A 15,494-nucleotide genomic window follows, 5' to 3' on the forward strand; every position below is an offset into this window, starting at 1 on the left:
AAGTGCTGATTGAAGTAATGAAAATATAATCAGTCTTTCTATGGAAGTAATTGGAAATTATATCAGAAAGAAGATATCATTGTTCACCCATGCCATCTAGAAATATTATATAAAGAGAGGGAGGACAATTTCCAGTTCAGGTGAAAGTGTTGAGAAGAATATCAGAATACACTGTACTGATAAGAGAAGTACAGACTAGCCTAGTTTACAGGAAGACAATTTACTGTCGCCTATCAAAATTAACGTGTCAACTTTAGAGTGAAATGTTTCCACTTCTGGGAACATATGTCATAGAAAATTTTAGGAAAAATATTTTTACCCATTTATATGGACTTCATTACTTTTCAAGAAAGAAAGAAAAATTGAAAACACCTTAAATGTCCAGTGGTGAAATATACTACAGTATGGGCATAATGGATTTTAGTATGGGTAGACATGGAAAGAGCTCCAAGACAGTTGCAAAACATGACTTCATGAGGGTCATATTTTTTGTTTTATGTTACGGGGAAAAAACATGTATTGGAAGATAAACACGCACTCATTTGTAAGTGTAAGAAGATCGGATAAGATGCTAACCAATGCTTCTGTCAAGGTAGTTTACTTCTACAGAGTAGCTGATTTCCCCTTTCATAAGGTCTTTGAATGATTGAATCTAGAGTGGTGCTATTAACACTTTCGGCTATATTTTTCTGATAAATGATTTCTTCATGGTTCTTAGTGTATTTGCCAGAAAATAAAGGAATTAAAATTGTTTTCCTTTCCTTACGAAGTTATTTGAACACCAGATATGAGAATGAAATTAAAAGATAATTTTAAATAATTATAAAGGAAATGCTATTCATAATTTTATTTAATGGCAAATAATAAATGGCAAATAAATCCAAATACTGAAAACTTATATATGCAACAGTGATGGAAGAAATCACACAGATTAAGTTCTGTGATGGGCACAGTGAACTTTTATCTATAAAGAAGTCCTAGCCAATCGGTATGTTCTTAACAGTATAATGGCAAAGACAGTGGACACTGGAGACTGACTGATACACTTCCTTGATATGTTCTTGGAAATTATTATTCCTATGACTCAATTTCTTCAGCGGTAAAATGGAATTAATACTAGTGTTTATTAATACTAGTGCTTATCTCATAGAGTTGTTCTGAAGATTAGAAGAGTGAATGAATATATGTAAGACCATCTTGCATTAATACATTGTCAGTGCTTGTAATCTAGCACTGTGATTTATTATGGTCACTTAAGATAATTTTAGAGATGTGTTTATTGTCACAAATATTCAGGAAAAAAATCATGTCGTGAAGTAAGGTTGTATAATTAGAAGTAGATGACGATGTGCCTTGCTGTACATTATTTGACTTTGCTAGTAAGTCTGAAAGGAAACCTGGGGCATTAGTAACTATCTTATTACTGGCTGATTACTGTTCATCAGTGAAAATCTCAAGGCCAGGGAGAAATATTGAGGTTCTTGCAGTGGAGCATTCCAATTTCCTTTAAACAAGAGGAATATGAAGAGTGTTAGAAACCTGCATTTAAAAAATGAGAAAAGGCAAAGAATTGTAATAGAAACCTATTGCAGATGACGTGCATTTATTAATCATGACTAAGGCCATTGGTAGACCCAGTTACTTTGTAATTCTGCAGAAAGACTGTAAATTCATCAAATTTCTCAGTCATAAATATTTTATACTTTTAAAAATAAATTATCTACTGTGGGTTCAAAGACATGTTACATAAGTTGCTGCAACTAACACATAACAATCTGTGTGAGGTCGTGTAGCATTGCATTTTACAGACAAAGAAACTAAAGATGAGAGAATTTGAGCTATTTTCCTACAAGTTTAGTGTTGAACTTGTCAACCCAACTTTGACTAAAAAGCTGTTCATACAATGGATTCTCTCTCAGTGAAGGGCTGTGTTTAACTGTTGCCTAAACCAGAGACATGGCAACATTAATAACTAACTCCTTCCCACTCTTTCCCTATAACACATACAAAATAAAAAAATTTAATTATACATTATTGATTCAGTTTTGTATGTTTTGCTGAAATCAAGCGAAGCTTCCCTGTCTCTACTGCTTCTAAACTAATTTAGGCCACCACAGTCTTTTCCGTGGCTTATTTCAGTGGTAACTGCCTTAACAGTCTCCTTTTTTCTAGATTTTTCCATCCTCCAGTGCATTTCCCAGTCTTTAGCCAGGGAAATCTTTGCAAAACATAAAACTGACCATGTCACTCCCTGCTTAAAACCTTTCAATTGCTTCCCCTTGATTCCTTTTTTTTTTCCTTTTTTTTTTATAGATAAGTTTACGTGTGTCATATTTTTTTAAACTTTTTATTTTATATTGGAGTATAGCCAATTAACAATGTTGTGATAGTTTCAGGCGCACAGCAAAGCAACTCAGCCATACATATAGATGTATCCATTCTCCCCCAAACTCCCCTCCCATCCAGGCTGCCACATAACACTGAGCAGAGTTCCCTGTGCTATACAGTAGCCCCTTGTTGGTTATCCATTTTGAATACAGCAGTGTGTGCATGTCGATTCCAAACTCCCTAACTGTCCCTTCCCCCCACCCTTTCCCCCGGGAACCACAAGTTCGTTCTCTAAGTCTGTGAGTCTGTTTCTATTTTGTAAATAAGTTCGTTTGTATCATTTCTGTTTAGATTCCGTATATAAGGGATATCATACGATACCTCTCTTTCTCTGTCTGACTTACTTCATTCAGTATGATAATCTCTAGGTCCGTCCAAGTTGCTGCAAATGGCATTATTTCATTCTTTTCAATGGCTGAGTAATGTTCCATTGTATATATGTACCATATCTTCTTTATCCAGTCCTCTGTTGATGGACATTTAGATAGCTTACATGTCCTCCCCTTGTTTTCCAAGCAATGCCCATACTCCTAACCATCATTTAAGAGTTTTGCATACTTTTGCTCATGCTCTCCATATCCTCATTTCAGCAGCAAATCTCTCTACCCCCATTTTCTACTCCAAACCTTCTGACATTTGTGCACTTATTTTTTAATTCAGAAAGCTCATTTTCATTAGTGTTTACATGTGCTTTCCCCCTTTCATATAGCTAAATTCTATTTATCTTTCAAAATGCGTATATTTTATATTACTTTTACCAGGAATTCTCTGGATTTGTGATTCTCATCTCTAATCACCTGTGTGTACCAATTAATCATTTTTTTACATCTTTATTGGAGTATAATTGCTTTATAACAAAGTGAATCAGTTATACATATACATATGTTCCCATCTCTCTTCCCTCTTGAGTCTCCCTCCCTCCCACCCCCCCCCATCCCACCCCTCTAGGTGGTCACAAAGAACCGAGCTGATCTCCCTGTGCTATGTGGCTGCTTCCCACTAGCTATCTATTTTACGTTTGGTACTGTATATATGTCCATGCCACTCTTTCACCTTGTCACAGCTTACCTTCCCCCTCCCCATATCCTCAAGTCCATTCTCTAGTAGGTCTGTGTCTTTATTCCTGTCTTACCCCTAGGTTCTTCATTTTTTTTTTTTAATTTTTTTTTTCTTAAATTCCATATATATGTGTTAGCATACGGTATTTGTCTTTCTCTTTCTGACTTACTTCACTCTGTATGACAGACTCTAGGTCCATCCACCTCATTACAATACCTCATTTTTTTTTTTTTCAAGTGATTTCTAAAGGAATGCTTTATTCTAACTTCCACTTTTTTTATTTTTAACATCTTTATTGGGGTATAACTGCTTTACAATGGTGTGTTAGTTTCTGCTTTATAACAAAGTGAATCGGTTATACATATACATACGTTCCCATATATCTTCCCTCTTGCGTCTCCCTCCCTCCCACCCTCCCTATCCCACCCCTCCAGGCGGTCACAAAGCACGCAGCCGATATCCCTGTGCCATGCGGCTGCTTCCCACTAGCTATCTACCTTACGTTTGTTAGTGTGTATATGTCCATGAGTCTCTCTCGCCCTGTCACAGCTCACCCTTCCCCCTCCCCATATCCTCGAGTCCGTTCTCCAGTAGGTCTGTGTCTTTATTCCTGTCTTACCCCTAGGTTCCTCATGACATTTTTTTTTCTTCTTAAATTCCATATATATGTGTTAGCATACGGTATTTGTCTTTTTCTTTCTGACTTACTTCACTCTGCATGACAGACTCTAGGTCTATCCACCTCATTACAAATAGCTCAATTTCGTTTCTTTTTATGGCTGAGTAATATTCCATTGTATATATGTGACACATCTTCTTTATCCATTCATCCGATGATGGGCACTTAGGTTGTTTCCATCTCCAGGCTATTGTGAATAGAGCTGCAATGAACATTTTGGTACATGACTCTCTTTGAATTTTGGTTTTCTCAGGGTATATGCCCAGCTGTGGGATTGCTGGGTCATATGGTAGTTCTATTTGTAGTTTTTTAAGGAACCTCCATACTGTTCTCCATAGTGGCTGAACCAATTCACATTCCCACCAGCAGTGCAAGAGTGTTCCCTTTTCTCCACACCCTCTCCAGCATTTATTGTTTGTAGATTTTTTCATGATGGCCATTCTGACTGGTGTGAGATGATATCTCATTGTAGTTTTGATTTGCATTTCTCTAATGATTAATGATGTTGAACATTCTTTCATGTGTTTGTTGGCAGTCTGTATATCTTCTTTGGAGAAATGTCTATTTAGGTCTTTTGCCCATTTTTGGATTGGGTTTGTTTTTTTGTTATTGAGCTGCATGAGCTGCTTGTAAATTTTGGAGATTAATCCTTTGTCAGTTGCTTCATTTGCAAATATGTTCTCCCATTCTGAGGGTTGTCTTTTGGTCTTGTTTATGGTTTCCTTTGCTGTGCAAAAGCTTTGAAGTTTCATTAGGTCCCATTTGTTCATTTTTGTTTTTATTTCCATTACTCTAGGAGGTGGGTCAGAAAGGATCTTGCTGTGATTTATGTCATAGAGTGTTCTTCCTATGTTTTCCTCTAAGAGTTTGATAGTTTCTGGCCTTACATTTAGGTCTTTAATCCATTTTGAGCTTATTTTTGTGTATGGTGTTAGGGAGTGATCTAATCTCATACTTTTATATGTATCTGTCCAGTTTTCCCAGCACCACTTCTTGAAGAGGCTGTCCTTTCTCCACTGTACATTCCTGCCACCTTTATCAAAGACAAGGTGTCCATATGTGCGTGGGTTTATCTGTGGGCTTTCTATCCTGTTCCATTGATCTATCTTTCTGTTTTTGTGCCAGTACCATACTATCTTGATTACTGTACCTTTGTAGTATAGTCTGAAGTCAGGGAGCCTGATTCCTCCAGCTCCGTTCTTCGTTCTCAAGATTGCTTTGGCTATTCGGGGTCTTTTGTGTTTCCATACAAATTGCGAAATTTTTTGTTCTAGTTCTGTGAAAAATGCCAGTGGTAGTTTGATAGGGATTGCATTGAATCTGTAGATTGCTTTGGGTAGTAGAGTCATTTTCACAATGTTGATTCTTCCCATCCAAGAACATGATATATCTCTCCATCTATTTGTATCATCTTTAATTTCTTTCATCAGTGTCTTATAATTTTCTGCATACAGGTCTTTCGTCTCCTTAGGTAGGTTTATTCCTAGATATTTTATTCTTTTTGTTGCAGTGGTAAATGGGAGTGTTTTCTTGATTTCACTTGCAGATTTTTCATCATTAGTATATAGGAATGCCAGAGATTTCTGTGCATTAATTTTGTATCCTGCTACTTTACCAAATTCATTGATTAGCTCTAGTAGTTTTCTGGTAGCATCTTTAGGATTCTCTATGTATAGTATCATGTCATCTGCAAACAGTGACAGCTTTACTTCTTCTTTTCCGAGTTGGATTCCTTTTATTTCCTTTTCTTCTCTGATTGCTGTGGCTAAAACTTCCAAAACTATGTTGAATAAGAGTGGTGAGAGTGGGCAACCTTGTCTTTTTCCTGATCTTAGTGGAAATGCTTTCAGTTTTTCACCATTGAGGATGATGTTTGCTGTGGGCTTGTCATATATGGCCTTTATTATGTTGAGGAAAGTTCCCTCTATGCCTACTTTCTGGAGGGTTTTTATCATAAATGGGTGTTGAATTTTGTCGAAAGCTTTCTCTGCATCTACTGAGATGATCATATGGTTTTTCTCCTTCAATTTGTTAATATGGTTTATCACATTGATAGATTTGCGTATATTGAAGAATCCTTGCATTCCTGGAATAAACCCCACTTGATCATGGTGTATGATCCTTTTAATGTGCTGTTGGATTCTGTTTGCTAGTATTTCATTGAGGATTTTTGCATCTATGTTCATCAGTGATATTGGCCTGTAGTTTTCTTTATTTGTGACATCCTTGTCTGGTTTTGGTATCAAGGTGATGGTGGCCTCGTAGAAGGAATTTGGGAGTGTTCCTTGCTCTGCTATATTTTGGAAGAGTTTGAGAAGGATAGGTGTTAGCACTTCTCTAAATGTTTGATAGAATTCACCTGTGAAGCCATCTGGTCCTGGACTTTTGTTTGTTGGAAGATTTTTAATGACAGTTTCAATTTCAGTGCTTGTGATTGGTTTGTTCATATTTTCTATTTCTTCCTGATTCAGTCTTGGCAGGTTGTGCATTTCTAGGAATTTGTCCATTTCTTCCAGATTGTCCATTTTGTTGGCATAGTGTTGCTTGTAGTAATCTCTCATGATCTTTTTTATTTCTGCAGTGTCAGTTGTTACTTCTCCTTTTTCATTTCTAATTCTATTGATTTGAGTCTTCTCCCTATTTTTCTTGATGAGTCTGGCAAGTGGTTTATCTATTTTGTTTATCTTCTCTAAGAACCAACTTTTAGTTTTATTGATCTTTGCTATTGTTTCCTTCATTTCTTTTTCATTTATTTCTGATCTGATTTTTATGATTTCTTTCCTTCTGCTAGCTTTGGGTTTTTTTTGTTCTTCTTTCTCTAATTGCTTGAGGTGCAAGGTTAGGTTGTTTATTCGAGATGTTTCCTGCTTCTTAATGTGGGCTTGTATTGCTATAAACTTCCCCCTTAGAACTGCTTTTGCTGCATCCCATAGATTTTGGGTCGTTGTGTCTCCATTGTCATTTGTTTCCAGGTATTTTTTTATTTCCTCTTTGATTTCTTCAGTGATCACTTCATTATTAACTAGTGTATTGTTTAGCCTCCATGTGTTTATGTTTTTTACAGATCTTTTCCTGTAATTGATATCTAGTCTCATGGCATTGTGGTTGGAAAAGATACTTGATACAATTTCAATTTTCTTAAATTTACCAAGGCTTGATTTGTGACCCAAGATATGATCTATCCTGGAGAATGTTCCATGAGCACTTGAGAAAAATATGTATTCTGTTGTTTTTGGATGGAGTGTCCTATAAATATCAATTAAGTCCATCTTGTTTAATGTATCATTTAAAGCTGTGTTTCCTTATTGATTTTCATTTTGGATGATCTGTCCATGAGTGAAAGTGGGGTGTTAAAGTCCCCTACTATGAATGTGTTACTGTTGATTTCCCCTTTTATGGCTGTTAGTATTTGCCTTATGTATTGAGGTGCTCCTATGTTGGGTGCATAAATATTTACAATTGTTATATCTTCTTCTTGGATCGATCCCTTGATCATTATGTAGTGTCCTTGTCTCTTCTAATAGTCCTTATTTTAAAGTCTATTTTGTCTGATATGAGAATTGCTACTCCAGCTTTCTTTTGGTTTCCATTTGCATGGAATATCTTTTTCCATCTCCTTACTTTCAGTCTGTATGTGTCTCTAGGTCTGAAGTGGGTCTCTTGTAGACAGGATATATAAGGGTCTTGTTTTTGTATCCATTCAGCCAATCTGTGTCTTTTGGTGGGAGCATTTAGTCCATTTACATTTAAGGTAATTATCGATATGTATGTTCCTATTCCCATTTTCTAAATTGTTTTGGGTTCGTTATTATAGTCTTTTCCTTCTCTTGTGTTTCTTGTCTAGAGAAGTTCCTTTAGCATTTGTTGTAAAGCTGGTTTGGTGGTGCTGACCTCTCTCAGCTTTTGCTTGTCTGTAAAGGTTTTAATTTCTCCATCATATCTGAATGATATCCTTGCTGGGTAGCGTAGTCTTGGTTGCAGGTTTTTCTCCTTCATCACTTTCAGTTTGTCCTGCCACTCCCTTCTGGCTTGTAGGGTTTCTGCTGAGAGATCAGCTGTTAACCTTATGGGGATTCCCTTGTGTGTTATTTTTCCCTTGCTGCTTTTAATATGCTTTCTTTGTATTTAATTTTTGACAGTTTGATTAATATGTGTCTTGGCATATTTCTCCTTGGATTTATCCTGTATGGGACTCTCTGTGCTTCCTGGACTTGATTAACTATTTCCTTTCCCATATTAGGGAAGTTTTGAACTAGAATCTCTTCAAATATTTTCTCAGTCCCTTTCTTTTTCTCTTCTTCTTCTGGAAACCGTATAATGCGAATGTTGGTGCGTTTAATGTTGTCCCAGAGGTCTCTGAGACTGTCCTCAGTTCTTTTCATTCTTTTTTCTTTATTCTGCTCTGCAGTAGTTATTTCCACTACTTTATCTTCCAGGTCATTTATCCGTTCTTCTGCCTCAGTTATTCTGCTATTGATCCTACCTAGAGTACTTTTAATTTCATTTATTGCATTGTTCATAGTTGCTTGTTTCATCTTTATTTCTTCTAGGTCCTTGTTAAATGTTTCTTGCATTTTGTCCATTCTACTTCCAAGATTTTGGATCATCCTTACTATTATTATTCTGAATTCTTTTTCAGGTAGACTGCCTATTTCCTCTTCATTTGTTAGGTCTGGTGGGTTTTTATCTTGCTCCTTCATCTGCTGTGTGTTTTTCTGTCTTCTCATTTTGCTTATCTTACTGTGTTTGGGGTCTCCTTTTTGCAGGCTGCAGGTTCATAATTCCCGCTGTTTTTGATGTCTGTCTCCAGTGGCTAAGGTTGGTTCAGTGGGTTGTGTAGGATTCCTGGTGGAGGGGACTAGTGCCTGTGTTGTGGTGGATGAGGCTGGATCTTGTCTCTCTCGTGGGCAGATTTACGTCTGGTGGTGTGTTTTGGGGAGTCAGTGGCCTTATTATGATTTTAGGCAGCCTCTCTGCTAATGGGTGGGGTTGTGTTCCTGTTTTGCTAGTTGTTTGCCATAGGTTGTCCAACACTGTAGCTTGCTGGTCGTTGAGTGAAGCTGGGTGCTGGCGTTGAGATGGAGATCTCTGGGAGATTTTCGCCGTTTGATATTATGTGGAGCTGGGAGGTCTCTTGTTGACCAGTGTCTTGTAGTTGGCTCTCCTACCTCAGAGGCAGAGCCCTGACTCCTGGCTGGAGCACCAAGAGCCTTTCATCCACACAGCTCAGAATAAAAGGGAGAAAAAGTAGAGAGAATCAGTAGAAGTATGAAGAAAGAAAGAAAGGAGGGAAGGAGGGAAGGAAGGAAGGAAGGAAGAAAGAAAGAAAGAAGCAAAGAAGGAAAGAAGGCAAGAAGGAAAGAAAGGAGGGAGGGAGGGAGGGAGGAAGGAAGGAAGGAGGGAAAGAAGGAAAAAAGACAGAAAGAAAGAAGATACAGTAAAATAAAATAAAGTATAATAAAGTTATTGAATTAAAAAATACTTATTTAGAAAAAAAAAAGGGACAGATAGAACCTTAGGACAAATGTTGGAAGCAAAGCTATACAGACAAAATCTTACGCAGAAGCATACACATACACTCTCACAAAAAGGGGTAAAGGGGAAAAAAATCATAAATCTTGCTCTCAGAGACCACCTCCTCATTTTGGGATGATTCGTTGTCTAAAGGAGGGCAGGAAGGAAGGAAGGAAGGAAGGAAAGAAAGAAAGAAAGAAAGAAAGAAAGAAAGAAAGAAAGAAAGAAAAGTGTAATAAAGTTATTAAAATTAATTATTAAGAAAAAAATTTTTTAAAAACCATGGACGGATAGAACCCTATGGCAAATGGTGGAAGCAAAACTATACAGACAAGATCTCACACAGAAGCATACACATACACATTTACAAACAGAGAAAAGGGGAAAAAATCATAGATCTTGCTCTCGAAGCCCACCTCCCTCCTCAATTTGGGATGATTCGTTGTCTATTCATGTATTCCACAGATGCAGGGTACATCAAGTTCATTGTGGATCTTTAATCCGCTGCTTCTGAGGCTGCTGGGAGAGATTTCCCTTTCTCTTCTTTGTTCTCACAGCTCCCAGGAGCTCAGCTTTGGATTTGGCCCTGCCTCTGCGTGTAGGTCGCTGGAGGGCGTCTGTTTTTTGCTCAGACAGGACAGGGTTAAAGGAGCCGCTGATTCGGGGGCTCTGGCGCACTCAGGCCGGTAGGGAGGGAGGGGCACTGCGTGCGGGGCGGGCCTGCGGCGGCAGAGGCCGGCGTGACGTTGCACCAACCTGAGGCCCGCTGTGCGTTCTCCCAGGGAAGTTGTACCTGGATCCCGGGAACCTGGCAGTGGTGGAGTGCACGGGCTCCGCGGAAGATGGGTGTGGATAGTGACCTGTGCTCGCACACAGACCCCTTGGTGGCGGCAGCAGCAGCCTTAGCGTCTCCCGCCCGTCTCTGGGGTTCGCGCTTTTAGCCGCGGCTCGCGCCCGTCTCTGGAGTTCCTTTAAGCAGCGCTCTTAAACCCCTCTCCTCGTGCACCAGGAAACAGAGAGGTAAGAAAATGTCTCTTGCCTCTTCGTCAGGTGCAGACTTTTCCCCGGACTCCCTCCCGGCTAGCCGTGGTGCACCAACCCCTTCAGGCTATGTTCAAGCCGCCAAACCCAGTCCTCTCCCTGCGCTCAGACCGAAACCGAAACCCGAGCCTGAGCTCCCAGCCCCGCCCGCCCCGGCGGTTGAGCAGACAAGCCTCTCGGGCTGGTGATTGCCGGTCGGCACCGATCCTCTGTGCGGGAATCTCCCCGCTTTGCCCTCCGCACCCCTGTTGCTGTGCACTCCTCCGCGTCGCTGAAGCTCCCCCTCCGCCTCCCCCAGTCTCCGCCCGCGAATGGGCTTCTAGTGTGTGGAAACTTTTCCTCCTTCACAGCTCCCTACCACTGGTGCAGGTGCCGTGCCTATTCTTTTGTCTCTGTTTTTTCTTTTTTTCTTTTGCCCTACCCAGGTACGTGGGGAGTTTCTTGCGTTTTGGGAGGTCTGAGGTCTTCTGCCAGCCTTCAGTAGGCGTTCTGTAGGAGTTGTTCCACGTGTAGATGTATTTCTGGTGTATGTGTGGGGAGGAAGGTGATCTCCGCGTCTTACTCTTCCGCCATCTTCAAGGTCCCCCTAACTTCCACTTTGAGGTATAAATACTCCTGTTGCTAAAGGATCCACATTTCATCTAGAAAGGACATAAATCTGGCAATCTCACTTCAGGCTTAGACCATCCACCTTTTTTCCCTTCGCGTTTAGTCTGTTTCACTCGCTCATAGCGGGGCGTATGTAGAGGCCTTGCCACCAGCCCTTCAAACGAGAGCTCCCCGTGAAACGGCTGAGCCGACACCTCAGCTCGGGACGTGCGCTGAAGCTCCTCGCAGGACACCCAACTCCCAATAGCTCATTTTTAACCTTTCCCTATCAGGTATCGTTGTGTGCTGCACTGACGACTGTTTCCTTGTCTACATTCTTCCCCCACACGTGCACACTTGCTATAATATATATAAATACACACACACACACAAATATACACACTGCTTGTTCATTCATTCCTTAAGTAGGATCTTAGGGTAGTAACTTAATTTTTCTGAGCCCAGTCTTTTATATCGGCAAAATTAGAATTACAATACCTGTCTTATTATCTTGCAAAGTCCATATGAGAAAAATGGGAAAAAAATGTACATATATATGTATGATAATAAGTCTTTCCTTCCTTGTAATAGATAACAAGTCTGTTCAAATTTCACTGTAATTACTATAGTTATTGACTGATTTCTAGAGGTATTTTCTTTAATAGCAATAGAGATTTTGAAAGGGGTGCCTTTTCAGTGCACTTCATTCCCTACAAACCAAGGGCGAAGCAAAGCCCCTCCATTCTGCTCTGGTTCCACCCCCAAGTTTGTCCCCCCAGTGTCAGAACCTGTCTATATCTCTGATCTACCTTGGTTCAAATCAAATCTCTTGCTGTAAAACTTCAGTGACCTTAGAAAAAAGTGTGTAATGTCATGGAAAATATCTATTTTCCAAGAGGTATCTGATAAACTGTTATACATGCAAAAGATGTGCAGTGTTGTTCTGAAAACTGTAGCCTGGATAGTCCTCAATGCAAAATGAAACATTTCTTAAAAAAACTGGTATTTCAATTTTCCCTTTTTAGATGAACTAATAAAAACAAAACATCCGGGCTTCCCTGGTGGCGCAGTGGTTGAGAGTCCGCCTGCCGATGTAGGGGACACGGGTTTGTGCCCCGGTCTGGGAAGATCCCACATGCCGCAGAGCGGCTGGGTTCGTGAGCCATGGCCGCTGAGCCTGTGTGTCCGGAGCCTGTGCTCCGCAACGGTAGAGGCCACAGCAGTGAGAGGCCCGCGTACCGCAAAAAAAAAAAAAAATCCTAGTAATAATTGGTTTCAGTTTATCTAGATTTTGCTTAGAATGCAAGGGTCTGTGATTATGGCCAAAGTGGCTAGAGCCAAATGAAGACATTTGGGGGGCCCTCATGCCTTTTCTTTCTGTGTTAGACAGGACTCTGGAGAGCTAGAAAAGCAGCTGAAGCAAGTCTTGAAGGAGCGGAGCACCATCCTCCGCCAGCTGACAAAAACATCAAGAGAACTTGATGGAATTAAAGTCAACCTTCAGGTGAGATGAAAACTAATTTTCTCAGCAGCAAAGGGTAAGGAGTCACCTGGTTTGTCTCAGTGGGTTAACATGTAAAGACTTCTGCATTTTTTTTGTACCAGTTTTGAATATATTTCTGGGCTTGAACATGGGAGTTATTATTTATTATTATATGAGCTTTGAAAAGAAATGTCATTTGAAATGCAGTCTGGGAATCTGTGGTTTGCAAATTCAGGAATGAGAAAACTGTGTGCTTGGCAAAACCATCAATTTCTCACAGTTTCTAAGATCAGTTTGACCCCTGTGTTTTTTATATTACAAAATGATGAAAAGCAGTTATGGCTAAGAGTCATAAATGAATATAGAAATGATCTCTTGAAGAGAACTTTAAATTCCACAAAGGATAGTTCTGAAAATTCTTTAATAAACCTCATTACTAAAATGGGTAAATGCCTTGCAAAGGAAAGTGTCATCTGTGAAAATGTATTAGTACTCAGTGAAATCTAAATCAAAAACCAAAGACAAGATCTGTATCTGATAAGAAAAGTTTCTGAAATATCTGAGAATATATTTTAATATTTTCCTTTAACATTGTATTTTTGAATACATACTGATACTAAAAGCTTTGTATGTATTATAGGATTTAATTCTCCTAATATATCAATGAGGGTAGGCACTATAAATGTGAGTTTTCTTGTTACACATGAGGAATCATGCTTGAATGTCACAAAGGAAACCAGAGTTTAAATGCAGGCAGTCTGACTCCACAGCCGGTCTGTTAGTTATCGCACTGAACCAAGTTTCTGAACCTTGTGTAATCACCATTGTTCTTAGCTTTTTAGTCCCATGGTGATGATTATGGTGTCAGTAAGCACTACAGTTTATTGAATGTGGTCTCTTGTGTTAGGTCCTCTTTCTCCAATTTTTAATTAATATTCACATGATGATTATGCTATGATTATTATTAGCCTCATTTTACAAGTGAGAAAACAGAGTTAGAAAAGGGCTTGGAATCTGAGAGCACAGAGGAAGTTAGGAGGTGGATCTGGTATTTTGAGCCCAACACCCAAGCTCTTGTTCCAGAAGTTGTATTACATCTTGAGAACATGAAAATAGCAGAAAATTTACTCACACTCCAGTAGGATACAGTGACAGGTAGCAAGATGGTAACAGTGCAGGAATAACAGTTCTATGGTAGAAGTTTGCACAGAGCATTAGGGACGCACTGACTAGGATGAAAATGGGTGCATATTGATTTCCATATAGGAAGTTGAGGACAGAATGCTACCTTTTCATTAAGTAGAAATTCACAAGTTTTATGAGACTTCAAAGAATATTTAAGACACTTGCACCTTCTTAGAGGCATGAAGCACCTGGCACGTTGAGAATTTTTCAAGCTTATGGTGAAATAAATGCCCATGAGTGGTCAGTACTTCCAGGCAGGACACTCAGTATCTCTATACTAGCAGCCTAAGTTAAGTCACCCTAAGTGTCCATCGACAGATGAATGGATAAAGAAGATGTGGCACATATATACAATGGAATATTACTCAGCCATAGCAAGAAACGAAATTGAGTTATTTGTAGTGAAGTGGATGGACCTAGAGACCGTCATACAGAGTGAAGTAAGTCAGAAAGAGAAAAACAAATACCGTAAATACCGTATGCTAACATATATATAGAATCCAAAAAAAAGACATCGAATTACAGTCTAGGAAATTACTTGAAATAAATGTACAATTTTGTGGAGTTACTTTTTGAAAGGGTAATACATCTATCACTAAATGTAATTGCAATCTTTTAAAATGCCTTCTATTTATTTTGTGACAGCCATTGTGCAAGGTGTTTTTTATTTAATTTTTATCTTATTAAATCCCTTCAACAAGATTTTCACAAAATAAGATAATATTTCACTCATTGTACAGTGAGGAAATGAAATTCAAAGGGGCCACAGGAATCTCCCAAAGTCATACATCTAATAAATGTTGATTCCAGGTTTCAAACTCATAGTAAATAAATAAATATATTGCCCTTTGTACACATTTTTTTCATATTTTTTTCCAATGGGGCTTCATAAAGACATGTGCTTTGAAAGCCTTGTTCATCTCTGTAACCATAGCACCTGGATGGCATCACAATATAGATCCATGTATAAACATTGTATTAATTAAGTAGTAGGTATATCAATCTTTGGTATCCTTAAAGTCATCAAAATTATTTTCCAAGACGTATACCCCACTTCTCTGGACATTGCTGGGGAAATAATAATCAAATACTAATGAGTTCCTCTAATTGGATACATTTTTCACACCCTCATCTGCATACCTACCCTTTTCATATTTTCATTTCTTCATTTCATGTTTTGTTTTGTTTTTAATTTCTTGAGGATAGTGCCATGCCCTTTTAATCTTTGTTTCCTTCAGAATGCCTGGAGTGTAGCAAGCAGATGGTAAAATGAATAAGCATATTTTTATTATACTTTTCACCAAGTGCTGTCACACATCTATTATCCCCTTTGAGTTTTCCAGTAACTGTCTAATGTAGGCTCTTCAAAATCCTCATCCCTGTTTATCAGATAAGGAAGTCAAAGTGCAGATTTTGTGACCTGTCCCAGGTCATGTGGCCATGATGCACTTTGAACTGTAAATCCCATAATTGGTGATTTTCCCCCAAACCTGCTTTTTTGTGTTTTACATCAAGCTACTGTTTTCAAATAAACAGAGCACCTTTTATTGGCTGCTT

At 38.9% G+C, this 15,494-nt stretch overlaps 1 protein-coding gene across 1 annotated transcript in view; it reads left to right on the plus strand.

The window, feature by feature from the left end:
- LUZP2 (leucine zipper protein 2) overlaps positions 1–15,494 on the plus strand; it is a 446,285-nt gene that overhangs the window by 204,967 nt on the left and 225,824 nt on the right. Inside the window, exon 2 of the mRNA XM_065882614.1 lies at positions 12,656–12,773. Within this exon, the coding sequence (XP_065738686.1) occupies positions 12,656–12,773 (118 nt within the window). The remainder of the gene's footprint in view (positions 1–12,655; positions 12,774–15,494) is intronic.

Source organism: Phocoena phocoena, chromosome 8 (genome assembly GCF_963924675.1).
Source record: "Phocoena phocoena chromosome 8, mPhoPho1.1, whole genome shotgun sequence".
Classification (NCBI taxonomy): domain Eukaryota; kingdom Metazoa; phylum Chordata; class Mammalia; order Artiodactyla; family Phocoenidae; genus Phocoena; species Phocoena phocoena.